Source organism: Ascidiella aspersa, chromosome 5 (assembly GCF_963924565.1).
Source record: "Ascidiella aspersa chromosome 5, kaAscAspe10.2, whole genome shotgun sequence".
Lineage (NCBI taxonomy): Eukaryota > Metazoa > Chordata > Ascidiacea > Phlebobranchia > Ascidiidae > Ascidiella > Ascidiella aspersa.
This window is the reverse complement of record NC_139451.1, coordinates 28,929,114-28,956,828: the sequence shown is the minus strand read 5'-3', so window position 1 is coordinate 28,956,828 and position 27,715 is coordinate 28,929,114. Positions and strand designations below refer to the sequence as shown.

Below are 27,715 nucleotides of genomic sequence, written 5' to 3'. Positions count from 1 at the left end.
CTAATTACTAATCATGCATGGCGTTTTGAGACATGTTTTTAAACTCATATGGCATACCTTTAAAAGCAGCCAACTGTGAAGCAAATATTGTCAATCCAACAGCATTAATAAATCACCGACTTGTCGATGAGCGTAACTTTCCTTTGTAAGCCTTACCAGGATCGTCAGCATTAGCAAGTAAATTATGGAAGGCAAACGTTTAGGGCGAGAAGCGTTGATTACACGCTCCTAATCAGAGAGACGGGGATGCGAACATTTTTTGCACAATGTGCGCAAAAATGTGCACGCCAAAATGTGCAAAAATTGTGCGCACATTTTGAAAGGGTTTCAAAAATGTGCGCACTTTTTTTAACAATGTGCGCACATTTTAAACAGCCTTCAAAAATGTACGCACTTTTTCTAACAATGTGCGCACACTTTGAACAGCCTTCAGAAATGTGCGCACCTTGTTGACAAAGTGCGCACATTTTGAACTGCCTTGAAAAATGTGCGCACATTGTTAGAAAAAAGTGCGCATATTTTTGGAGAGAGTTTAAAATGTGCGCACATTTTTTGCACATTTTTGCGGACATTGTGCAAAAAAACGCCACGTACCCTGTTGTAATCAGAGCCTTCAAGAGACTGACCGAATCAGATCAGCACCAGTCGGATTCGAGAGTTCGAACCTCACCACAGGCTATAGTTTTTAGCCTATCTTTTTTTGCATGATTTGATTGATCAACTGTCAGGCTTTCGATTGGTTTGTTAATGGCTGTCGGTTAGGGTTGTTTAATTTAAAAAAAATATGAAAATGTCAGTTTGTTACGGCCTTTCCCAGTATATGGACTAAATAAACGACTTCTGTGAAATTATCTGACACGCAGCTCTCATAGTCTGTCAGACCAAACATTCCCGTTTTTTTAGCCTGGCCTTGTTGTTATAAAAATCCCTAATTAATCGTTCAGTGTTTCTGAATCTTTTTTACGCCAAGGTGTACCTGTAAACCTCGAAAAACCCAAAGGCGCACCCAGCATGATATGTTTTGGTTACATCGGTATTTTTCTTAAACTTCTCATTACATATATGCCTATAGATGCATATTTTGTGAAGTAATGTTTGCTCAGTTAGCCAAGACAAAAGACAAAGCAAAAAAAAACAATAAAGTAAACAATCAGTTTTTTTTTTCATTTTGAATATATTTCAACTTTGCCTGCGGTGCACCTATGACAACCTTTTATGACGCACTGGTTAAGAAGCGCTGGGTTAGTCTGTTAAAAGGTACCGGTGTGTTATTCAACTAGTAGCCTATCATCTTAAATTGTGATTGTATTCCTACTTATTAACTACTCAATTCAAGCATTTCAATATAACGCCTTTATTATATTGCATCACTGTCTGTAAAATAAGCAACTAGTGCTGCATTACAGCGTGTTAGACGTAAAATGTTGCGAATTAATTATTGCTTTAGTTATGGTCTGCTTGTTACCGGTTTGGATGCTTAAAAGAAATGAATGATTGAGCACCGTATTACTAACTGACGAGGGTTAGTCACACATAAAAAAAATGCTGCAGAGCCTAATTACAGTCAAAGCGAAGGTATAACGTTCAACATAGATATTTATAGGTTCAACAGAAGCCCCTCGGGTGATAAGGAAAAAAGAGAATGCACAACACCGCGTCATACAGCGTGCTAATCAAAAAAAAAAACGAATAGGCTCAATAAAATCTTCGTTATCAAAGGTAGTATAAAAGTTGGCAATAGGTAAATTACTTCAGGCTTCGAATAACAACTGACAATCCAAAACCTAGCAAAGCGTTGATAAGGACTTCGATTTTGAATAGGCATTGGAAAACAACCAATGAAACATAAAACAAAGATTAAATAGCGTCTTTTGTCTTTCGTGTAAATGTTATAAAAAGCGAAAAAGAAAAAATCCCTTTTTCCCGCTTCTCCTTTTTCTTTTCCTTTTTTTACTTTTCTTCTTCCTCTTCCTCTTCTTCTTCTTCAAATTTTCCCAATCTTTTCAATTCTGCTATCCTTTCGCGAGTAACTGATGGGAACTGGTCCCTCTTGAGAAACTGGTAAAACGGGTCTTCTCCAGTTTCTGAAAACAATAACGTGCAGTGTTATTGTATTGTACACAACCTGTGATGTTGTATTGTACACAACATGTGATGTTGTATTGTACACAACATGTGATGTTGTATTGTACACAACATGTGATGTTGTATTGTACACAACATGTGATGTTGTATTGTACACAACATGTGATGTTGTATTGTACACAACATGTTGCTTTTCCGGCTTATCCCTTAGGATGGAAACACACAAGAAGACTTTAAAAGCAACAATAGCTAAATTAGGAAAATCTATAAACCCATAGTTTTAAGACCAATGACTTAATAAAGCCCAATACACAGTAACATCCACGGCAAAATAAGATCTAAATCGCCTGAATAAGACCCGACCTGTCGGAATACATCCGAAGTTTATTGACTTTTCATTCACTTGGCTGTGAATTAACTCAATTTCGAAATGACTTGCTTACAACGCTGCATGTACTTACCGCCGGAACGATAGGAGATAAGTGTGGTCACATTGGCCAAGAATTGCGGGATTGTAAACTGGCCACCCTCACGTTGATAGCACCTGGGAACCCATGGGTATTCCTTCGCAACCTCTTCGTCTCTTTCCCAGCAGCAGCCTAAGTACAGACAGAAACTATAATGAAGCGAATCCGTGGAGGATAAAGGCTGGTTCACACTAGACGCCTTAACGTCTAGCGTTAGTGTCTAGCGTCCAACGCTTGCGTCGCCCAGTTGACACATAACGCGTTGCCAGCTTAAACGGTAAATTTCCTTGCTTCTAACCGAAAGCGTCATATTGAATTATTTCAACTTTTCGCAACCGAAAGCGTTTTTTTAACGGTTTAGGTTAAAGCTTGACGCGTCTAGTGTGAACCAGCCTTAACACTCTGGTATGAATACCTTTGTGTAGCCCCGAGCTTTCACAAAACCGTTAATTCCTTGTTTAACTTCTCGAAACTTTCTACAACCCTACGCCGAAAGTCATCGCAGACTCACCGAATCTGTCGATCAGTAATGCAAGGAAGGCGGGAAAAGGCAGTAAACTAATAATACGTAAGCCGCTATCGTTGGTCAAAAGCAACTTCAGGCGAACACATATGTGTACAGTATATATCTCTCATTCTCTTCGCAACCCATTAGGTATGACAGTGAGATAATAGTGTATTCTTATTTTTCGCAAACAGAGCATTAGTGTGCAATTGAACCGGCGCAAGCTTAAAGGTCACCAAGTACAAAAAACAGCGGTTACTTGTGTCAAATACCTAAAGTCGACTGAGCGAAGGTCGTCAGTTCGAACTTTATTGTAGGCCAGTATGTTTTTCAAATGCTTTGCTTGAAAGGAAAACCCATGGTGACCCAATAATTTTGGCAAGTCTTACGAGTCTACACAGTGTTTTACCATTTTATAAGGAAATTTTTTAACATAGGCATTATTATTCGCCATAACAACCTGCAGTTAAACCCACAACACATTAAACAAATGATAAAAAAGGAATACCGGTACTTAAGTTAGTTAGTATGCAGTTTTGCCTATAGTTAGTCTGTTGCCTACCCAATTTAGTTGTGCAGTCGATCTGGTTCGGAATAGCGAGTATGTTGTAGCCGGCAATGTAGAACTCAAACTCGTAATGGCAGGCAACTCGGAAGTAGTAGAGAAGTGGAATCCGGTAGGTGTTGACATCACACGTTCCTTGTCCTACAAGACAAATTTTCACAACGTTCAGTTTAGATGTTGCACTGAATATGTGATAATAGAAATCACCTTGACCCTTGCAGGATAAATATCGAATTCTTAATTCCCGATCAGTAACAGTTCAAAAAACTATAGCACAGCTAGCGTTAAAGTTTTTTCCCGATCAGTAAAAGTTCAAATTACTAGCACATCTAACCGTTAAGTATAGATTAAGGATTTTATAAAATCAGATTTGGTAGCACTGGTTGCCCTTTGACTATATGCCCCGAATTTTTATAACTTTTTAATTTGTTTTGCGATACAGCTTTTAACACACCCAACGAACGTAACTGAACTTTTTTACGTTTTGGTAAATGTAAGTTCGAAACCAAAGTCTTTCCAAGTTATTTCTGTTTAATATTTTATTGATTTTAGCTAATTATTTTTTGGTATTGCCTGTCGTATTTCTCCTCAATATATCAGCTTTCGGCATAAAAACCAAAATACGGGACATTGCAAGGGTTAAAGCCTTTAAAAAAAGGGGCATTTAAAAATGTTTTTAAAAAAATCCTTTAAAAAACCTTCAAAAATGTCTGATCCTGTTTTTACTCGGGTTTTTAAAACCTTGAGTTTTAGTGCCATATTTTTGTGGAACGACTTCCGTTTTTTGAAACCGCTTTAGAAATTTCTCTCATTTGATCAAAATTATTTTGTTACTTACGCGCTCTATAGGCAACTGGCACATCGTTGATCGTAAAGTCGAACCCGGTTGGTCCGTTCTTCTGAAAGCACTGTGGTACACGGTAAGGTGACTTCGTGTCCCAACAGCAGCCACGGATTGCAACGCAATGGAACTCTGTCATTCCTGGGAACCCGCATTCCAGTCTCTAAAAAATTCTAGGGTGTTAATAAAGTGATGCACCAGTTGATTAATAAAATGGTTCAATCCATTATGCCCGTGTACCGCCGAGAGGCCTTTCCATGTTAGTTGTATCATGTGGCTTCACAAACGCTTTTGCTCAATTTACTTCGTTCAAAGGCCAAAACGGAATAAAAATATTTTCTGCCTGCGTTAGCTGCACATTTTAGAATGTTTTTCATGTAAAAACAAGAATACAAACAAAAAAGATGTCGTCGAAATTTATTCTAGAACAAAGTCATCTGCCGGCTTGATATACAGAGAGACAAGGGTGCATCACAAATGCAGTGTTGTAATGACTTTAATCATTGACTTGACATAGCTGCACTTAAGTAGCTGTTTTTGTATGATATGAATTAACTCAAGTCGTTAAGGCAAAATTGACTAATTGTGCCCAATAACTTAGGTTGAATGTGATTTCATCTAACATGTTTTTAAATAAAATTGGGATACTTTTACTAATTTGTGTAAGTAAAACATTTTTTTGTTTAAAGTATTGCTCTTATTAGGGCGAGTTTACCAATTTGGATAATTTTATAGTTGATTTATTTTATATCAATGTCTTAGCTTGGCGTTGCCTTGCTTATATAGTGATTTGGGCAACTGTTCACTTGGACTCGACTTTTTATTTTTAAAATGACTTGAATTGCACCTAAGTTATTTTGCGAATGCTCAATTACCTATAATACCATAGTGTTACGTGTACTTAAGTCTAGTCATTGACTTAAGTCATTCCAACAAATAGCAGACCTGGACGACTTTTTAGTCTCTCTGTCGACATGATCTTGATACAGACATTTCATTACGAACTTGTATCTTTATGAGTTAGTGTGACTGAAATCTATTCAAACCTCACTTCATTTCAAGTTTCATCTTTTATGAATGAGGAAAACAAAACCAACTGATAGTATATCTTATAAAAAACGCAAAAATAAGCCTGTAGATAATTTTTTTATAGTTGATTTATTTTATATAAATGGGTTAGCTTGGCGTTGCCTTGCTTATGTAATGACTTGGGCAACTGTTTACTGGGACTCGACATGTTATTAGGACTTAACTTGCACCTAAGTTATTTTACAAATGACTTGACTGTGACAAAAGTCATTGCCAAATGTCTGTTTACAACCCTGCTTGAATAAGTATTGATTTGGTCTCACCTCATGAATAAACCGACCAATACCGGCAGAGGGATTTTGCTGATCGAACAAGTGATACAGATTGGGTTCGAGTTGAAGACCGTATTTGAAGAGGGGGCGACAAGACAAGGGTGACGCGAACTCACCAGGTTTGGCCACCGTCATGAAGACTAAAACACAAAGAAAGCAAGTCAATTGACAAGTGCCTAAAACTTTAAACGTTTCTGGCATATATGGGTCGTGTTTTGACTTGAAAGTCTGTGAATGAGTGAATTAACTTCCCTGCACAAAATTGTTGCTCAAAATTCGAGAAACTTTTTGTCATCTTTTATAATATTAACATACTTTTTGGTAGTAGCCGATGAAAGCAAGCATAGCTAACCGAGATTATTGCGAGCCGCTGAAAACGTCATACATGTTACAAGATGTAAAATAGAAATATATTTGGCTCGTAAGCCTTCATCGGATTCGAAATTCAAGTTCGAAACTTATGTATAGATTTTGCACTTGTGCAGTACCCAACTAATTTTAACGTCGTATTATAAAATCTTTTAAGAGTTTGCCGACCCGTAAATGAATCGATGTTTTATAAACTCAAATTACTCAGAAAACCCAGCGAAGAAAAAAGCTTGTTTACATGATATTTTAAGTTTTATTTGGACGTGTTAAACAATTCTGTTTATACTCAAAACTGCTTGTTGCACTGAATATGTGAAATGGAAATCACCGTGACCGTTGCAAGATAAATGCCGACCTTAATTCATGATCAGTAACAGCAGAATACTCAAGCAAAGCTAGTAAATCAGGCCAGACACTATTAAAATATCTTAAAATATCTATTTATATATCTATTTTCAAATGAATTCATTTGAATTACGATATACTGACGATGCCTTTTTGGTGAAATATATATATATATATATATATATGTATATATGGTCGTTTAAGATATTTTAATAGTGTCTGGCCTGGATTACTAGCTTTGCTAGAGCATCCTGCTGATATACTCAAATCGGTTAATAGTTTTAGGGCGATCGTTACGTCTATAATTGACTCTTACAAGAATTGTAGTATACGAAGAAAACGTTGTAATAACACCACGGGACCGCGATGGCAGATGTAATCTGGTTCTGGGTCGAATTCCTTACTTCGATATCGGTAAGGAAGATTGGCTAAAATGTAAAGAAACAAAAAATTCGTAAAGTGAAACGTTCACCTGCAAATAGCAGTGCGTTTAGGTTTACAGACAAGAAGGGGGCAACAAAATTATACTTCTTCTGTATGAGCTTTGACATTCTTACTACGTCTTTCTACAACCTCTAACCATTATGAAATTTTACAAAATACAGGGTAATTTTTATGACTAGGGCCATTTTTATTTTAACCAAAAAACAAATTTTTTAACTTTATTTTTATCAAATTTTAACTTTATTTTAACCTAACGAAATTGCTTGTTTGTAGAGGCCACAGTTCTTACTTGAATTGATGCCAGTTACTCAAACATAATATTTTATTCAAACGTGATATTTTGTCGCAAAGTCAAGGTGTTTTATGGATTTTAAAAAGTGCATCGTTTTTTTGGCGATAGATTAAGCTTAGGCATTTTTGTATTACAGAATGTCAGTAGGCTATTCCTAAAATTCAAACTGTTGATCTTCGAAAAGACCACGTTTATGAAGAGGAAGTGTTTTGTAACAACCAATAACAAAATGGACAATTTGCGATAAAAGTTGCTGCTGATCCAAGTGGGCATTGTGACATGTTGCCTGCTTTTATGGGTTAATATGGTTTAATTGTGTCGCAGTTCCTGATTTACAATGCTTCCACGACGATTTTTACATAAACTACTCTCAAGAAACACAAAAACTTTATCAAAAGCCATTATTTGACAAATTTTGACTTTATTGTAAATTTTAACTTTATTTTAACCTATAAACTTCTTAGTAACAGTCCCCTAGGTGCTGAAAACAACTTTATTCTTTGATTCGTGGACAGACGAGGTCCTTAAAAAATTTTAACTTTATTGAATTTTGCGGGCCCTAGTTATGACGTAACCTTGTAACGGTATCCAAAACGCTATGCGTTCCGCAAATACAGTTTTTCATCGTTGGTAAGAAAAATGATTCTGCTTAAGGCGGACAAAACAAAGGACGTAGTAGAGCAACTTACGTTGTAGCAACAGTAGGGAGCCGTTTCGCACTCTCTTGCGCTGATACCAATGTAACCGCAGTCGAATCTGCTTCGGAGGTCGTGCAAAGAGCAAGTGTCGACGCCCAGAGTTTCGAAGTGAGCGAAATAAAGCTTACTGCCGGGGTAAATACCGCTGGGCAGGCCGGGAACGTACGGCTTACCGAGACTGGTGAAGTAGTCTGGGTTTCTCGACTGGGCAACTGTAAGATACAAAGGGCAAAGGTTAAGGCTTTTAGATTCAAGATTTATTTTAGCTTGTGCAGTGTAACAACATAAAAAAAGAGATAAAATATCCAAAAATAGCATATTTACATTTAAACAACATTACGGTAATCCTTTACAATTTCTGCCGGACTTTATATGATCATTTTTAAAAATGCATCTGGGTTAGTAAGCAAGAAGGCCTTTAATTTAAAAAACGAGCGATTCTTGTTGTATTTTGTACCAAAAAACTTCGAAACTGCAACGTCTTAATTTGCACCTAAATGAAGTGATAAACTTACTGGCTTCAGTGAGAAACTCAAGAATTTGGGTTTGAGTTGCACCTCCTTGAATGGCTTGAAAGAGCAGAGCAACCAATGGATCAATGTTTCCCTTTAAGTACAACATTGTAATTAAACTATGATTGCACAAACAAAGCTCTGTACAAAACCGTTTTACGCTAGTCAAACCGTAGGCTAGCACGGCTCTCCAAGGTAAAACCAAGCTTAAACAATTAGTTGTAAAACAGAGAGCCTATTGTGATTACGTAAGCTATCTGTCTTGGGTGGAGAAATGCTTAATATGGTTACTCAACCCTCGAGAATATTCGATTTTTAAGAGACCGCATTGCTATTTAATGTAATAAAAGCTTAACAAAGTTTGAGTAAAGGGCGTTTTAAAGTGCCAATCTTTAATGTGAAACATTAAAACAAGATAAGAACAAGTGACTTTTAGAAGCGGTAACCCTAATTGATAAAGGTTTAAAAAGATTGTTTGAAAGATGAAGCTTCATAAAGGGCAAGTATACTGAAAGTTTAAAAAAGACATGAAGGGAAATGAAGATTTGTGATGATGGGACATCTACTCTTCAAGAGTAATAAATATGTGATAATGGAGTTCACTTTGACCCTTACAAAATAAATGTCGACCGTAATTCGTTATCAGTAACAGCAGAATGCTCTAGCAAATCTAGCAATTCAGGTCTCAGTTTAGTCGGTTGGGCGGTTTTAGGATACATTTTAGTCGGTTGGGAGGATTAGGATACTCACAGAATTGACGAGATTGGCGAAGTAAAACTCCCTTCCACTTCCAACTCCAAAGAGGAATGGGATGATCGAAGAGTCGATGGTTCCGATGTTGGTGAGGTAGTTGATGAGGGCCACTCGATCACCAGTATCCTGGAAACCGTTGTTAAGCAGAATGTGCACCATCGAAGAGTCCAGACCTGGGAAGGAAATAAGTTAGAAATCTCACAGTCAGAGCGGCTACAGGATTTTTGGTTGAGGGAGCTTGGAAGTATTTCAAATGTCATAAAAGTACATCGGAACGTGACCCAGTGAAAAATTAACTTTTATGGTAGAACGAATATTGAAGATCGAGCTAAAAACAAAATAAAGGGCTGTGTTGAAAAAACAATATCATTCTAAACGTCAAAAATATTGTACCTATACTTCTGTATAGGGTTTGATATTCGTTGTACGTCTAGCTACAACCTTTAGTCATTATGCTCAAACTTACTTTACCTTAGACTTTTGTAAAAAACTAACTTTACTTTATGCTTTTGCGCCTTCTGTGTTGTGCTTTAATGAAATACAGTATGCAATTTTGACAGTTGTATCATTCTATATGGGGAGCTTTAGTTAATAGTTTCAACCCATTAAATTGACAAATCCTACTGTATGTCGCTCGAAATGACATCTGTGAAAAACTTTGCTGTTGTAGCTTGGCAACTTACCAATACTGGAAAGGATGAGGTTCTTCAGAACGATGTCCTGACCCTGACCCTGACTCTGGAGAAGGGAAAGGACAGCCGGAGAGGTGAAGCCTGACAAAGCGTGGTTGACAAAGGTGTCTAAAGTCTGAGATTGCCTCATTGCCGGTGTGCCCAACGCGTCTTTGAGCGCTTGCTGTTGCTCCTCTGCAAAGCAAAAGCTTGTGGTGAAACTTCAAAATAGAGTTAGCTCCCGAAAACGTCGGTTTATACTTCGTTTACACCGGAAAAACGATTTCTATCTTGTGGTGAAACGTTCAAATTTTGACTAAATTTTACTTGAGTCAAAAAATAGTTGCCCAAGTAATGACTTAACTCCCAAGTAGTTTGCCGATTAACTCTAGTTCAAATTGTTTGCCAAACAAACTAAGCCAAGTCGAAGTTCGATCCTAAACATTATGCCGATCCTAAATCAATCCTAAACATTATTAGTTTTGTTCTACGTGCAACAATGATATTATTAAGTCAATTTTGCTAAAATTTAAAACAAAGACAACATTTAGTTGTAAGTTAAGTATTTTGACTAATCGGCCTACTAAGTTGAGTCAAGCTTTAAAAATAGTGAAGTGTAAGTCATCAAAGACGACTGGTTTGGACGAACCAGCCTACATGGAGAGAAGACGTTTTTTGACTATGGTTGTGATCTCTAGGATAAAGGAACCAATAACATTGTGATAAAGGTTATCAGGTATGCTTTACCTAAACGAGTTGAATCGCTCGTATATGATAATCACACCCAAAGCAAACAAGGCGTAGCTTATGCAAAGTTGGAGGATTTTCAAACAAGAACGTTCGTATCGCCTTAAGCATTTATAAGGCATCGGTTTAGCCGACATTTTATAGCGAATGAATGAACTTTGTTTTGGCCGCCAACTTTCACGTCTTGCCCCCCGGTTACTGCAACCTGTTGTACCAGCTCACGGGAGACTGTTTTTGGGCGGGGTAGCAACGTTAGGACTTTTATTGCGCCATGTGAAACCAATAGTATAGGCCTACGTGTAGGTCGGGGCTTTGTACCCGTAAGTAAACCATTATCTGCAATTCGGTTGGTATGTTTGCTTTATTTAAATGAAGAATTGCTCGAAACGTTTACAAAATGCTACCTATACTTTTTATTGTTTTTTATTGATTCTACGTCCACACCTACAGCATCCAGTCATTATGCCTTTAGGTTTGTGTTTGTTATATAGTCTGACGTGAGTCAGTCTACCATAAATATGCGAATCAGTTAAAATAATTGGTTGTGTGAGTTTAACAATCCACATTTTTGATACTAATTCATAATAATTTTGTTTAAGTCTCGACAAACTTGTAGTTGAGGATAAACAAGATAATTTATTTTATGAAGCACATAATGTGTGTTGCCATATTTATTGGCCTTAATTTTTATGTTATTAATCTTTGTTACCTCTCTGACCTAATAAAGCACGGTTGGGCGAAAACTTGATTTTATATTTAAAAGTCTATGTTATCAAACAACAACTGTAACATTGCACGTTTCAATGGTCAAGTGTAGCAAAAATCAAGTTTTGTGAGTTTCAACCGTAACGCCTGAACACAGTCACGCATCACAAACTGCAAAGTGCAGCGATGATTTTTACACAATAGTTGACACACACCCCAAATTAAAAAAGACAGGCGAACAGCGCCACTTACTGGTCAGACTCTCTTGCACTTTGGGTGAGGTGATAAGGTACTGCATAAGGGTAGCTTCGTGGCCCAAGGTCACAAATTGACAGAAGCAAGGTGCTTGGCCGTACTTCAGCTTGCCCCTGAATAGAAAGAGTGGTTGTTGTAAAGTAGGTAAAGTAGGTGGTAGCAATTATTGTGAGCGGCTTCAACACTTTCGTATAACATGATAAACTAATTGTGTGTCTCCACAAGCTAAAGGATAATTAAAATAACATGACTTTTCGGGTCAAAACGTAAGAGATTAGTTCTTCGATAAATTGTTAGACCAGTTGTTCTCAAAGTGCGCCCAATCGGTCTATTTTGGGGACATGGATATTTGTCATGGTGAGGGTTGGCTTTTCTTTGAAAACAAAAGTGGGGCTTGTTTAAAACATTTCAGAATTAATGCTTTCCTGTTGAATAAAATGCACTTAAAAGCAGGGAAGTTTTCTTTCTCATTTCAAATGATTGCCGTTTATTAGTACAGATTACAATCTCAATCGTCAGGATTCAAGAATACTAAAACTTACATGAGAATAACTTTTTACAGATTTTTTTAAGAAGCAGAAATAGAGTCTTGCTATAACAATGGGTTTTACTTACTCGCAGTTTGTGTCTTCCATCATCATCATGAGAAGCATAGGAAGTTGGTCAGGAGCTCCAGTGCTGTTTTCTGTGAATGCAAGAAATGATTTTAACTACAGGATCAAATTAACGGCAAGTATAAACTTGATTTTCTGATTTTCGGTTTACTAAGTTCTGTACTTAGTTTAATCGTTACTGTGAGTATGAATGCTTGGCTTAGTGGTTCTTAAAATGTGTGCCTTTTTAAAGAATTTACCTTTAAGGATAGAAATTGCTGCATTGGATGCAAAATGCTGGCTAAAATGCACATGTTTAATTGGTATAGAAACAGAAGCACTACAGCCCTAGTGTCGAACGAGTACCGATACTACCACTTGGCATCGAATATGGGCTCCGATCCGATAGTATCGTACATTCCTAATTACCTCCGGTTCTAAAGAAAAAAAAATTCGAAATTTTTTTTTGAATATTCTCACGTTGGTGCAATGTGAATTGATGGAAGAGTGACACCCAGAAGAAGATGTCTCCTTGCTCTTCACACACACAGATGTCGTCAGCCGGGTAGGAGTCCGCGTCGGTCTCAATGTCCAGCCCCTCGCATCCGCGCTCCGTTGTCATAGCAATCAGGGGCAGGACTGTCTCTTCCTCGTCCGGGCCTAAGTGGATTCGACAATGTGGTAATGACTTAAGTCATTCACTCGACTTAAGTGCACTTAAGTCACTCTTTTTAAATGACTTGGGTAGACTTTAGTCGTTTGACCAGAATTACTTGACTTGACTTTAGTCGTTTGACCAGAATTACTTGACTTGACTTAAGTGCACTTAAGTCAGTGTTTTTAAATGACTTGACTTGGTTTAGTCTTTTGGACAAATGACTTGACTTGGACTTAGTCATTTTGTCAAATAACTTGGGATTAAATTAAGTGTTTTTTATTAAAATTTATCTCAAGTTTTGCACATTAAACACTTTTCTGTGTATTTTGTTTGTGTTATTTGTTGAGTTAAATTATTGCTTATAATCGGACGAGTTTAACATTATTAATAGTTTAACAGTTTACTTTTATGTCAATGACATGACTTGAAATTGACTTGCTTTCATAATGACTTGACTGGGACTTGACTTGTTATTTTTGCAAAAGACCCGACTCGGACTTAAGTTATATAAATTTATTTATCTCTTAATGACTAGAACTTATAAATGAGAAAAGAAAGTCTAAAGTATATTGCTACCATTTGAAGACATTGTCGTCATTAATGTATAAGGGTGAGGAGATATCTTTATATTTTACATATTTAGTTTGCCCTTCGTCCAGGTTTGTCTGACTTAAGTCTTTTTGTCAGTTGAGCCGACAAAACTTGTTTATTAGCAATTCCATTTAATTTATTATGATTATTTTTTGAGCTAAGGACGAACACAAGATTTGTAGCACTCACATCGGCTTAGCCCATTCTTTTCTTTGAAACAGAATTGCTTTGACGCAAGAAAGAGGGCCATAGCTTGCTCCTGCGTTGTCTTTTTGTCGCTCTTGAGCATTGGCATCAGTTCCTGGAGCATCTTTATAGACTCCGCTGTAATAGAGGAACAACAAACATCCGTTAACAAGAATTATCCGTTGTTTTATGAAACTACCACAAGGCCCATTTGTAACTAGCACAAGGCCAATGCGTAGCTCACTAAACAAAACTGAGCTGTTCACCAGATTCTCGATATGTCCAATCGGGGTGTAACCGAAAACGTATTGACATACAGGACTTATACATGGGCGACTTTAATCTACAGGACTTTAGAGTATACATGGGCGATATTAATCTAATACTTTTAATTGAGACTTAAACCATGCTTAACTTATGTCACCCTAACAAATTATGGATCCCCTACAGTAATCTAACATTTGTGGTGAAATCAAAACGACTTTAAATACGAATTTAGAATGCAAGAAACTCTGTCAATCCGACATTTATCTCTAAAATATAATAAAATACCTTGTTGGCTACTCTTTATATAAAAAACAGCAAAAGAACCAAGTTATTTTCCTGAGATAATAATCAAGACACACAGGCCTGTTACAAAACTTAAAAATCTGACCAACGGGACAGTCAAAAGATTCACACTGACGAATTTACGGGGAATTTACCTTTGTTGAAACCGCCTACGCTTAGGAGCTCAAGTTGCATTTTCTTGGTAAATTCCATACCGCCAATCAGGTACGGAAAGATCTTGTCCATAACAGCACTGGCATTTCCTATAAAAAGGTTAGAAAGCTCTGGTTTATTCACTGTCTCGACCAATATGTACTACATAATTTCCAAAATGGATCCTAGCCCCTTTAGGAAAATACAATTCAAGCCACTACTGAAGATATTTTGAAAAAGGAAAAACAGTCATTAATCGCTCTGGCAAAGTTGATTTAAATGATGCAAATTCTGGATTCTTGCTTGTTTTTTGGTAAACTTAAAATAGGCCTACATTTGTAAAAACAGTAAAGTTTGTTTTTCAACTTAAAACAAGTTAAGGATTTTTATATAGATAAGGAGTTGGCCAGAAAGGGACCGCGAAGTGTAAATAATTAGGGACAACTGCAAAGTGCCCAGTTCCATAATACTATTGACATAGGCTACTTTAAATCGGCCAAAATCAAGAAAACTTACCAGCGTGCCTTTGCTCGGCTACCAAGGCGAACACCATAAGTGCATTGTTGTCGATGTCTGAAAAATAAAAAAAAGAATTTAAGCTACCTTTTCAGTTTTTATTTTATCATTGACAAAACTTACATAAAATACTTTTTTATTTAGCTGTTTCGACGCTGCAATTTATAGGAATTAAAGAGAGTTAAGAAACCCTAGCGCACTTACTAATATTGCCGCTATACCGTATAACGCTATTTTACCTCAATGGCCCTATCGAATTCAATTTAGTTAAATTTAGTTGTTTTAATATACCAGGTTGTACGCAGTGACAGTAAGGCGTCACTATATAGGTGATACGCGGTCGGAAATATCGGAGAACCACTGATTTACATAAAAACGTAGTTATTTTGACGGATAACGCAAAACTTACCTAACCCTCTTTGGTTGCCGCGACCAAGAGCCCATTCTGGTGGAGCTAAAAAAATACAACTTTGATTAGAGCAGCCTTTCTTAACCTGGAGTAAATTTACCTCAGGGGGGAGATTTCCACGTTGTATGGGTGTAAAGTAAATGACCTATCGTTGTGCATTATCTACTATACTTTACCAAACATTGATAAACTCATTGCCACAGACGGGCAGCCGTCGCTTTGAATATAACTGATGTAATTTGTTACCTTCGTTTTTTTAATAAAGTGGCACAATTTTATATATTGAGGGCAAATCTGATATTAATCTTTGTTAAAAGGGTAAAACAGACAAAAAAAGGTTAAGAACCCCTGGATTAGAGTCTTGTATAACATTCGGTGCATAACAAATATACCCAGCGAACTTTCTTATGCACCAAAGGGCAAATTGAACGTTTTGTTGGTGAAGTAATTAAGCAAGTGGCACAAATAAAAAATTAAACCAACCAAAGTAGGACAGTTTACGTGTTTAGGAAATATACAGCTGCACAAATATACAGCTGCACAAATTTGTAAAACCTATTAGGTGAATATAAACTTGAATATATAATAAATAAAGTTTTGAGAATTAGGTTTACTTGAGTGTAAGCAAATCAATTCTCAATTTTGAAAACTAGAATTTGAGTTGTCGACGTACAAATTGTATTAGTAAAACATAAAATTCCTCACCTACTAAAACGTAAAGATGTGACTTTTTTATTTTTAGACAGAAGAAAAACAAATGTATTAATAAAACATAAAACAGGCGCAGGGTATCTACAAACTTTTGCGTAGTTTTATTCACGCTATATCACTGCGCGTTTTCGGTAAACCTTAAAAGTAAGTAAGCCCAGGCGCAATTTTATTTATAAACCAAACTAACTTTAAATAAATTCAAAATAAACTACCTGCAACGGCGCAGGCCAACAAGGGAAGAAGCAGAGCTACAATCTTCATCTTTTGCTCTGCAAAAACAAAAAAAAAGTAAAATTGGTCACGGATCAGGCTTAAAGAAGAAACACGCCACAAAAAAGGCCGGAAGACATGTTAAAAAGTTCCCGGGGCTAAGGCGTTGGCTTGACACTTCACGACTCCGTGTAAGTGAAACTATAGCAAAATTAAGGTACCCAAATAAATCGCAGAACTATTTTTCGGAGCCATTTTAATACACCGGAATATATGAATTATATATTTTGGTCGCTCAAAGTGCGAAAATTAGTAGATGATTGTCTAAATACTTTTTCCCTGTGTATTATTTAAAATTTTACTTTTCCTAGTAATCTGTCTAGATTTTCTAGACTGGACAAGAGTCCAGAGAAAAACTTCAGTCCCTTTCATAATTAGCAAATGACGAGCAGCAGTTCATCTTACTGATTGCTCTGTTGCGAATAATTGCTGGTTTCAGGTCGTTTTAAATAGCGGGTAACTATACAATTTTCCAGCACGGCGTCGAGCAACAATTATGCAAATTTCCAAGATTTACTTCCGGCCGCTCAACCGACATCGCGGTGTGCTTCCTTATTATTTATTTAGGTTTAAGTAGGATTTGATGCCATTTTATTCACTATTTTATAAAGAAGCCCTTTTATTCACCTCTTTTTCGATTTTATTTAATAATTTATATAAAAGCCAGATATAATTAAGCAGTCACCTACACTTTTGCAATGTTTTGGATATAACTGACAATATGTAATTTGAAATGTAATCTTTTAAGCTTAATGGTTATAGGTTAAGATAATTTGCAAGAGATACCAGTAACGCTTACACAAAAGAAAGTAAAACATCGTGCAAATCAACAATCTTTTTAATATGTTAATGTGCGAAATCGGTTTCTAAGCGATTTTGTAATAGTTCAAGGCTGTTGAGGTATTTTTAACACCAACGTGTAAAAAACATGTTACAACTATCAAAATTAATCAGCATACTCAGCAAGTGTTGAGATAATTCTTAGAGGGGTAATATTCAGTATAAAGCACCAGCCGATATCCAAACAAAACGCTTGAGTCTGCTTATTTCGTGTCCTAAGAGGATTTAAAGTTTAACATTTCGCGTTGTTTCGCAAGGATTCTTATTGAAGGCACAGAAATATACAGCGCGTTATTTCCACGCGAAAGCGCGTAAGCCACGGTCGTGAGGTTTTCTTCAAGACCAACATGCCCTGGAGGGCAGAATGACCTGAAGCGCGTACGCGAGGTGCCCGCGACTGGAGCCGCGAATATTGTGGCAACTTCCTGTTGGTTTTGCTCCTGGCTACGCTGACAGTGGGCCGCATTTTTTCGTGCAAGCGAGCGACGTCTCGCCATTTCGGTGCTGAGGCTTGTGCCTCGAGGCAGGACGCGGACGCCTTAGCACCGGCTGCCGCCCAAAAACGCATTATCGCATTAGCGTTCTTGCCTGCTCGCTCGCCATTGTTTTGACGTTATTGTTTCCTCGCGTGTCGGCCAATTATCGCTGATTTTTTTTCTATAGTCGCCCTACTGTTCCCTTAAAAAAACCTGGCACGAAAAAATGATGCTCACTTTGTCGCACACTCGGGTAATTTTTTTTCGTTTTTACAACAGGCGTGTTTATCGCGTTGCGAACTCTGGAAGCCAGAAATGGTTTGCAAAATAAAAAATATTTTGTTAAATAAAAGTTCTCGCTTTACCGCTACTCTAGTTAAAACATTTGACAACTATTTTTTGACAAGCGCATATAGCACTTCAGTTTATCGAGTAAATCACACACCAACATTTCCTGTCACCTATACATAGAACCAATCCAAAACCAGAGGTGTGCACATTAAACCTGGGGTGTTATTCGATATGTAGGAAGCCAGTTATTCAAACACTTTGTATAAACGAAAAGTAAAAAGCGTTTTGCAAAAGTGTAGACGAAGCACCGTTTTGTTTTAACGCGCTAATCGCTTCAACTTTAGGTCGCAAATTATGCTGACATTGTAAAACTTTGCTGATCACACTCTGAAAAAAATAAATAAAAATGTCAACCTTAAAAAAATAAAAATGTCAACCTTACATTTTCCTCTTCAAAACCCATTAGGACAACACAATAAAACACAACCCAACTCTTAGCGAAACCAAGACACAAAACAAAAACGAAACACAAAAGTCTACCTCTGTTATTTCGCAGCAGCAGAATTAAGCAGCAATATAGCACCCTTAAAGCAAGCCGATTGTCTGTTTTATTCTTCGACCAGCACAGGACCAGGCGATCAATGCGAATGAAGCAATGCCGGAGAAACCGTGCCTTACAAATACGAAGGCGCTTCTTCACCAAAAGTCCCAGCGATTTTAGAAGATCGCTTCATCTTTTGGCTACGAAGGGCGAGATGTAGCCCCAGGGCCCTTACCACAAATAAGTGTCGCCGCGGTCGCTTTAGAACGTCGGCGCCGTCGAGGAGATCGCTCCCCCCTCTCGAATACCTGCCCAAAACTAATAAACAAACACGCGGCAAATTTCCGGCAGCGCAACTTGAAAACCACGCAACTTTACGGTGAAATGGTAAAGCTGTGAATTGGCTTGGTAACCGACAAAGGTCTTCTGCGCGGTTTGTGGTTTGTATTGGTTTCACGAAACGCTCTTCCCACCGATGTTTTAGGCTTTTAGAAAGGTTCCCTGACTTTAAACTAATTATAACATTGGTTTGTGAGTGGCGCGTGTCAAAATCAAATATTAGATTGGGGCTTCACATTTTAGACCGCCACTTTTTTGCACCAAACAAGTCAAGCATTTTCTTTTAACAATTATAAAAAAAAAAAACTTTCCTTTGATTTTCTGTTGTACAAAAAACTTTAGATATACGATTACGGTGTGGAATACAAACATCATCAAACAAGAAACACTTTTTATGAAGGCAATACTTTAGGAAAGGCGTACAAAGTTGGTTTTAGACGTTTGTAATTCTTGAACAATAAGTTGAATTGCCAGCATTCGCGTTGTGTGTTATACAAGGCGTTTGGTTATAATCTTCGCAGAATCATGAGATACTATCCACGGTCAACCCGGCGATTTGTGGGAAAATATACATGCTTGGCATTTCATGTGGCCAAAAGCACACTGCTAGGCGGCTATATGCGGATCTGTTGTTTTGAGCCAAGAAAAGAGAGAAATTACTTTGACCAATTGTTAGGCAGGATAAGGTATGACGCAATGCCATTTATTTGGGTTAGGGTGCGGTTAGCGTTTAGGTTGGGATGGGTCAAGAACTATTATATTTATTCTTCTAGGTCAATAGATGACTAAAAAGTACATAAAATACTTTTTATCGTTGCGAGTAGCTGCATTAAGCATTACGTCATATCTGATCATGTCTGGGACTAAACATTTGGTCAAAGGGGCACCTCTATTTAAACGATAAACAGAGTAATGGGACATCTTTGTGAAGAAGTAATCAATATTGTCAAAGAGACTTCTCTAAACGAGGGCTCCCCAAATGGAGGTCGCGAAACGAGTTTAAGGGGTCGCTAGTAAGTCAGTATATTTTTATACAAATTTCTACATCTATAAGATTGTTATTTTTTTGGTGCTAATGGCAAACTGAATGCAAAGCAAATCAACACCATATAGGTATTTGAAAATTCCTAACCTATACTGAGATAAAATAACCTAAATTGTTGGTCGCATTAATTATTGATTTAATGCCCCTTGCTTTCAAACTTTTGTAGATTTTAAAACATTAGTATATTTCGCACTTTAATGGCATCATTAACACGAAAATAGCTCCCTGAAAATGAAACTCAGGAAAACAGCAAAATGCGAATTAGCTTTTGTATCCAGGCGAATTCCAAAAGAGCGCCTTTAAACAACGGCAGAAAACGTGGGGACGACGCGCATCTGTCGGGACGTGGTTTATGGCGCCGAAGCTCTCGTAAAAGCCGGGGTAATTACGTCATAATTACGTCATAAGGCGCGCGCTGAAATTCGCGCACGTGCGCTAGTGCGATCAAACGCGGCGGCGAGGGAGGGCGCGCGAATCTTGCAATTAGCAGATCGAAAGCCGGTCTCCGGCGCAAAGTGCTGGTTTCGACTTCGAATCCAGCCTTTTTCCGCCTTTGAGTAAAAGTGCGCGTCGAAGCGACAAAGACGCCTTTTCCGAGCACACGGACGGACAATTAGTCGCCTCTAATCCTGTGCGTAATGGCCTTACCTTCCTGGAACACGGACCGACATAGACCCTTCATATTCCACGCCCTTTTTTCATTAAAGTTGCTGCACTCACTTGTACTCGCAATAATGGTCGAATGTCTGGTGTAGAAGTTCAGGTATTTTTTTCTTGTGTTTTTCAATGTACCAACAGACTACAATATATGTATAGCGGCCTAGATAGTATACTAAATTCCTGGAGAGTTTATTTTTAGAACCACCGCAGTTTTGCATTTTATTTATGAATCATGCCCTTAACACTCCAAGTACCGGTGCGGTTATTTTTTTTTTAGGCGTTTATATCTCAGCTGAGTGTCTTGAATATAGGGACTTGTACGAGCAAAATACTTACAATTCGATTTTGACTTTCAAGAGTAAATAAATGTGTTCTAAAGCTTGTGTATCTCCAAACTTTTATCACAGTTTGTTTGTTCTTAAAAAGTTAAGTTTGTTTGTTTCTTAAAAACTTTTTTGGAGTTAGATTTTCTTGTAATGTGCTGTTTTTTGCCTTAGAATCCAGTCTTTTCCGCCCTTAAGTAAAAGTGCATCGTCGAAGCGACTGAGAAGCCTTTTCCTAGCACATTAAAGGACAATTAGTCGCCTCTAATCTATAAGGCGTGAGATCACCGGCGCCGCGAGTAATGGCCTTACCTTCCTGGAAGAAAGACGGACATCGGGCTTTACATATTCCACGCCTTTTCCACTTTGCATTGACAAGTGCGGGGAAATGAGAATTCGTCCAAAGACCCCTCGGGCTCTAATGCTCGTGCCGGTGACCGACCGCCCGTGGGAAAAGTGTCCAGTGTCCAGATAATTTGCCAGGGTAATATGACCGCCGGAGTTTCTCCCTCAACATTATGACAGTCACGTTTTTTTTTTGTTGGCGACTTGACTTTCAGGTTTCCCTCAATGAATGGAAAGTGATACGAGAAGTTGGGCCGCTTTTCGAAAAGTGGTTCCTGTATTGTGCGCTTTCCTTTTCGGAAATGTTAATTATTTTGCTTTATTTACTTGCTATTTCGCATGAGCTTAAATCATCACGCTTGATTGCTTGATTGACTCTCAATGTGAAATAGACATAAGTCAAGGGCTAAAATGACGAAACTTAACATAAGTCACTTTGCATTATGTTTTTCGATAATTACATTTTTTTTGGGGGGGGGGGGGATGGTTAGCCTACTCCCGTAAATAGTTTAATAACACAAAATAACAAAAATGCCGTTGATCGCGTTTTCCAACTTTTGAAATTGAACTATACCAGGTTTGATAGGTTTTCATTTCATTGCTCAGTTGTTATTGCGAAAACTCAAGCCGTGGGACAAGCTAGTTTTTCTCTTCAAATTTTGCCAAAAATAATTCTCTTGAATTTGGAAAAAAGAAGTAAATTCGCAAAATTCGGTTTGAAAAATAACACTGCCAAATATTCTCATTTGGATTTAACGAAAATAGTAGAGTGTTACACTTTTTGTCATATCCGTTTTCGGCGTCAAAGGATAACAGTATGAAGCTTTGCCGAGCGGAATTCCGCGCTGCGACCAACTATTTCTTGTGGTCGAAACGCAGCATAACCGGTTTTGCTGTTCTCACGTTGAAGTTGGACATTACGAGCGGTTTGGGCGTTGCAGATTAACGCCACCGCCGCTCACCGGCCTGACACAGCTACGGTGACCGATTGCTGCAGTAAAGCAACAAATAACCGGGAATACAGGTATGGTGTCAAGTCCACCCCGTCATTACACACCAATAAACAACGGTGAAAATAGGACTCGGGCAATAATTGCAGCTGGACAAACTTTGCCGTACACGTTGCTGTTTTTGTTTATGTGTGAGCGGAAGGCAAATAACGGGCCACGTTTCAGTTTGAGTGAAATGCATTACGTGTTTATTTGCTGGTAAACGAGCGTAAGCAATTCGCAAGGTTCCAGGAAATCTTACGAGATTCAAGCCCTACGCTGTACGAGGAATACATGCAAATTACAGATTGATAGATTAACTGACTGGATATTGATTTGTTCACGTTTAAAATGTGTTGGTTTTTTAATATGTGTTGGTTTTATTTAGCTTTTCAACAAGACTCACCACTCCCTAAACCTGTGTTGACTCTTAAATTTGTATAAAGTGATAAATCCCTTTCAGGTAAACTCAAAGGAATGATATCCGGGCCTAAAATATTGCTGTTAGAACAAAAATGTTGATCTTTTGTCAATGTAAAGACGAACGAATGGTGAAATGAGCAAAAAACTATATTTCACCTGTTTGTTTGCTGATAAACAAGGGGGTAAGCAATTGACAAGATTCCGGGAAGCACAACACATTATTTTAAAATAATTTTCTTTGCATAGCAGGATGATTTATTTTGGAGCGTATAGTAACTGAAGGTTGTAGTTAGATGTATACACAGTTTGTGACAATGAGGGAATTTTTACCTTGGTAAATCCAAGTTGGACAAACTTGAATGAGGCATTTGGTGTTTAATAAATAAAAAAAACGAACATAAATATAATGTTTTGTTAATTCTTCAACATACGGTTATCGAACCTGTCATAAATGTTTGCAAGTTTTTTTACTTATAAACAAAATGACGATGTGTTAACCTAGTATATAATGAATGTCAAAACTCACACAGACGTGGTGCTTTCTTCTATAAATGTTGAATCTAAATAAAAACAATTAGACATATTCGAAATATGTTACATATATAGTTCATAAATGATACACGATCTTAAAATATCTACAGCCTTTAAGTTGTAAGTGATTTTCCATTTGGTTAAAATTCAGGCGGCGGCGGAAATTAAAGTGTGTGGCGGAATAAATGACCCTTTACATCAAAATAAAATTCCCGGGCATATTTCTACCCTTCGCTAGACCACTGACTGTGCTTATAGGCAATATAAGGATGACATTTATTTGCAAAGGTCTAGGTCAGGGGTGGCCTACCAGTGACACACGTCGATAAATATTTAGGTGTACAAGTTATTGGGTGTTTAAGCTCAACAACAAACACTGGTTAATCGTCAAGTTGAAAAAGACCAAATTTCATAGAGAGGAAACGACAAGCCTTAAATCTGATGTTTTTACGCTTTAAATTAAAACAAAATGCAAAATTGTTTAAGCGTTTGCAAAAGCAAGTTGCCAACGTGATTTTCTTTGACTTACTATTAAGTGCAACTTTGTTGGGTGTAGTGTTTCGGCTTTTAGAGCGTTAACCCGTATGTGGCGCGACAAAAAAAACCTTTTATTGGGTTTCAATTAGGCGAATTATTATCTAGAAAGATGTAACGAATTAAACCCCAAAAATATTCGCACATACACTGATATTGATGCTAAGACTGTTCATTAAAGCAGGAAAAAAATTCATTCGAATTAAGAAACTGATGATGCCTATTCAAAAGGCGAAATTTAAATTTCTGTAGAATTTTAAGAAATTATTTCATGTTTTAAATCTGTTTTTATCAACAGTCTTAACATCATCTGATACGAAAGCAAGAATCTTTTTTTTTTACATTTTATTGTCTGCGGATATTCCTTACTGCCAAAAGTATTTCAGCTTATGCAATGATATTAAATTTATTTTGCAATAACGGGGTTAAAAAAGTCATACGTATAGTTCGGGACATTGCTTTGATACCTCTATTTCCAGAAGCCGTTTTGGACCATCTCGGCTTACTTTCGCCACAGCATCAAGCTAAGGTATTTAGATTTCATTACAGAAACGAAGATCTTTTTTTATTGGATTTGTAGACCAGGCGTTCTCTAACCAGGCAAATCAACAGCGCAATTGATTTTTTTCTCTAAAAGGTTTGACTCGCTTCGCAGTGTTTCGCAACGGCAAAGTTTTGGGAGAAACTTGTGACCGCATATTTGGCCGCGGGGCCGACCAAACTAAACTCCGCCAATGATGGGCGTAAAACGGCGATAACCTACACAAACAAACCGGTTTTGCGCGCGAGAATTTCCGTGTTGTTTTTTGTGTCCAGCGGAAAGATATCTCGATAGATAATTTTTAACGAACCGCCAAGCGCAGCAAAAATGCCAATCCCTTGAATTCAGATTACAGTTTCGAGAGACTCGTACGTAGATGTCTTCTATATAAAAGCTGAAAATAAATTTTGCCATTTGTTTCTTGCTCATGCTTTGTTAAAAACAAGGTTGGGCAAAAGCTTGTTGACATGAATCAGCGACCCAACCAAAAAAAATCAGCGACCCAAAAGCTTGTTAACTTAAATCAGCGGCCCAAATTTGGGTCGCTGTTTGATTTGGTTGGGTCGCCGACCGCGGTAGTCACATGTTTATACTAATTGTGATTGATTCTGAGCAAAATTTATCAATTAGGAAAACTAAGGAAGCAGTACAAATAATGTCGAATAATAATTATTAAAATTCGAAATTATTTATGCTAATGCCTATTTTTTGTTCGCTTACAAGAAGCTAGTTTTTATTTCGCTTACAAGAAAAAACAATTGGGTCTCCAAAGCTCAGTCGTCATACCTACGCTTAATATTTGGGTCGCCGCGAAAAAAGGTTGAGAAGCACTGACTTAAATGCTATTTATTAGAAGTGCCACCTGATTGTTATATTTAAACTGAAATTTCCGCACATCAAAGTTTGATGAAAAGCGTGTTTTGCTGAACTCGAAGTTCCTTTTCGGATTAACCTCGCGGCAATGCAAAATTAACACGCCAAAGAGCTGCGTAATCGCACAGAGCAGAAGTCAAACAAGATACATTCATGCCAACCAAACAGGCTGCTGTTTAAACTTGTCTGATTCGCTGTTATCGAAGTTCCTATCGCAAAAAATTCAAAAGTGCCACAAAAGTTTTGTTATTGAAAAAATAATCTGCTCGAATTGCCAATATAGGCAAAACGGGGCAAGCATGCTATAGACATGAACACACATTGTGTATTCGAGATAACAGACTATATTTCGATTTTTACGAAATTGCAATGAGTCAATGAGGTTTGTTAAAAAAACAAGAAACGCCAATATTTGCAGACAAACAGAAACACCAATCCCAATAAAACTTCGAAATGATTGTTTAAAACAACCTTGATTTAGTAGAAATTTGAGCCATAGGCAAAAAAGCAAGCCTGTGATACTGGAACACACATTGTCTATTCAAGAAACAACTAACTATACATTACGTATTTGCACGAAAATGCGACGGGCCTCGTTTTTGTTAATTTGTTAAAAACAGCAGGAAACGCTAATCCGATTAAACCTCCTAAAATTAGTTTGTTAAAAACAACCTTTTATTTGGTGCAACGGGAGCCGCGTTGATTTTGATTTCTTGAACTGCATTTTTTTGATTTGGTTAAAAAGCAGGAAGCGTTTAATCGCGGTAAACCGCAGATAAACAAAATCACCAATCCCTGTATAATTTCCAAAAATGATTTTGTTCTTCCAATTTTTTTTTCAAAATAAATAAAGACCATAATTTAGTGGAAAGTTTTTTTTGTTTTTTTATTACACTTAAACAACAAAATAGAAAGACGAGCGAGAATAAACAAGTACACCTGTCAAGAAGCGACAGGTTGGGCTAAAAGCCGACCGCTAAACTTATGGGCTGCGAGTTTTTCAGATTTTAAAGCACAGATATATTCAGTGTTATTTAATGTAAAGCAGTGGTTCTTAACCAGGCTTCGATCGAACCCTTGGGGTTTGACGCAGCTGTTTCAAGGGTTCGGCGAGAACGTCCTCTGAAGCATAAACGCTGGCATTTCAAGCTAAATTCGAATCTCTTTTATGTTCCAAGGTGTAAAATTTTTGACAATTTGACCAATATAAATGCAAGTTTGTAATTTGAATATGCCCAGTTTAGCTGCTAGGAGGAAGAAGCGAATACTGAGCGAATATTTGGGGTTCGACGAACGCTTGGCGACAGGTTACCAAAGGTTAAGAACCACAGGTGCAAAGCGAGCCGCGATTTCTATCGATTTCTGGGTGCGCCGCGAAGTGTAAAAAGCGCAGGTTTACAACATACAGCTGCGTGCCTGGCGCCGCAAACCGACTCTTGGCCCGAAAGGCGGACAAGGTGCCGTCGGTCGACTGGGCGTCCGGTACCACCCTCGGGCCATCCGTGTTAGACGCTGCCTGGCGACGATGTTCGTCCGTTTTGGCCCGGAGACAATTAGTTGAGGAGACATCAGTTATTGAAATCTATTTAGAAGAAATAACATCTTGGATCTCTTTAAAACTTTTAATTCCCTTACAAAACGACCCTGTAACTCTCCTGTTTGGAACCTCTGTTAACAATGATTTGTTAATTAGCTTACTGTTTTGTGCATTTCGCTTTCGGTGGTCTTCACAATTTCGATCAGGAGTTTTTAAATGTTGAAAAAAATCATAAAAAATCCAAAACGATTAATATTTGCAATAAAATGAGAAAAAAATGCTTACTTCAAGATTTTAACTATAGGCTAAAATATTCGGATTGTGCAAGAAAACACCTTTCCAGTGAAATAAAACTTGCTATAAGTTTATCGGGGAACACGTCACGTTGCTATTGAATAATGCCAAGTGAATTTATTTACAAAGCTCTGCTAGCCTTTCGTTTAAAACTTAAACGGGGGATTTTATTTCTTTACCAGGGTACGGTGTATTAATGATGTACCAAAATGGTATCATTTATGCTTCCATTTATATGCAGAAGAGAACTATATATTGCGAATCATTTTTTTACACCACTTTATCGTTTTTTTAGGTTTTAGAACAAAACTGAAAGCATACCATACGTTGAATATTTGTAGCAGGTGTTAACAAAAAGGTTTTTATTTATTTTGCTGTGTTGCAAACTTTTTTGCATAAGACGCAACAGGATATTAGAAAAATATACCGTCGATTCTGTAGACGTGGAACCACAATAAGAAGGCGATAGAACTAAATATACGTTTAAAAGCCGCTACGCACCATACTACTTAATAAAACGTTGTACCTATATGCTTCTTGCTCAATATTTTGGCGTTTAAAGAAATCTATTAAACTAAATTTTATATCCTCTTATGATAGGTAGAAAGCAGAAAATATAACTGCAGTTATGTTCATGTGTTAACTGGCAAGCGAATTTATACAACTGTAGCCTACCAACAATTGAACATATGCAAGCATTCTATTCAGCCTTACAACTGTGGAGTCGATACCCTCGCAACATGTTTGGCAAAATCAGCTTGGTAAAAATTAATATGTCGAGCACGAGCAATTTGTTGTGTGCCTAATGCAAAGCCTTTAGTCAATTCAGCCAACAAACTCAAATTTTTATTGACCAACAATACACTTTACTGTTTTTTTATG

At 37.5% G+C, this 27,715-nt stretch overlaps 1 protein-coding gene and 1 long non-coding RNA gene across 2 annotated transcripts; both read right to left on the bottom strand.

Annotated features, from left to right (window-relative positions):
- Window positions 1–1,900: 1,900 nt before the first annotated feature.
- Window positions 1,901–14,914, bottom strand: LOC146145804 (uncharacterized). Its single transcript, XM_083389752.1, has 16 exons — window positions 14,862–14,914; window positions 14,348–14,455; window positions 13,647–13,781; window positions 12,689–12,868; window positions 12,231–12,300; window positions 11,613–11,728; window positions 9,921–10,103; window positions 9,235–9,410; window positions 8,488–8,578; window positions 7,964–8,184; window positions 6,855–6,966; window positions 5,816–5,964; window positions 4,461–4,626; window positions 3,620–3,763; window positions 2,547–2,684; window positions 1,901–2,084 (listed from the first exon to the last, which is right to left on the bottom strand). The coding sequence occupies exons 1-16, from the start codon at window positions 14,896–14,898 to the stop codon at window positions 1,951–1,953; spliced, it is 2,160 nt and encodes a 719-aa protein (XP_083245878.1). The 5' UTR covers window positions 14,899–14,914; the 3' UTR covers window positions 1,901–1,950.
- Window positions 14,915–15,270: 356 nt separating this feature from the next.
- LOC146145803 (uncharacterized) lies at window positions 15,271–18,496 on the bottom strand. The gene is made up of 3 exons (XR_014498676.1): window positions 18,399–18,496; window positions 16,194–16,250; window positions 15,271–15,315 (listed from the first exon to the last, which is right to left on the bottom strand). It is a non-coding gene; the product is annotated as an uncharacterized LOC146145803 (long non-coding RNA).
- Window positions 18,497–27,715: the final 9,219 nt, after the last annotated feature.

What these genes read in the sequence shown, in the direction of transcription:
- LOC146145804 (XM_083389752.1), bottom strand. Translation starts at nt 14,898, where the DNA reads ATGGTGTTCGCCTTGGTAGCCGAGCAAAGGCACGCTG. An exon ending in TCGCCAATCTCGTCAATTCT is followed by an intron (nt 8,579 to 9,234) that starts GTGAGTATCCTA and finishes TTGTACTTAAAG; the next exon opens with GGAAACATTGATCCATTGGT. An exon ending in TTGGTCGGTTTATTCATGAG is followed by an intron (nt 4,627 to 5,815) that starts GTGAGACCAAAT and finishes AGAATTTTTTAG; the next exon opens with AGACTGGAATGCGGGTTCCC.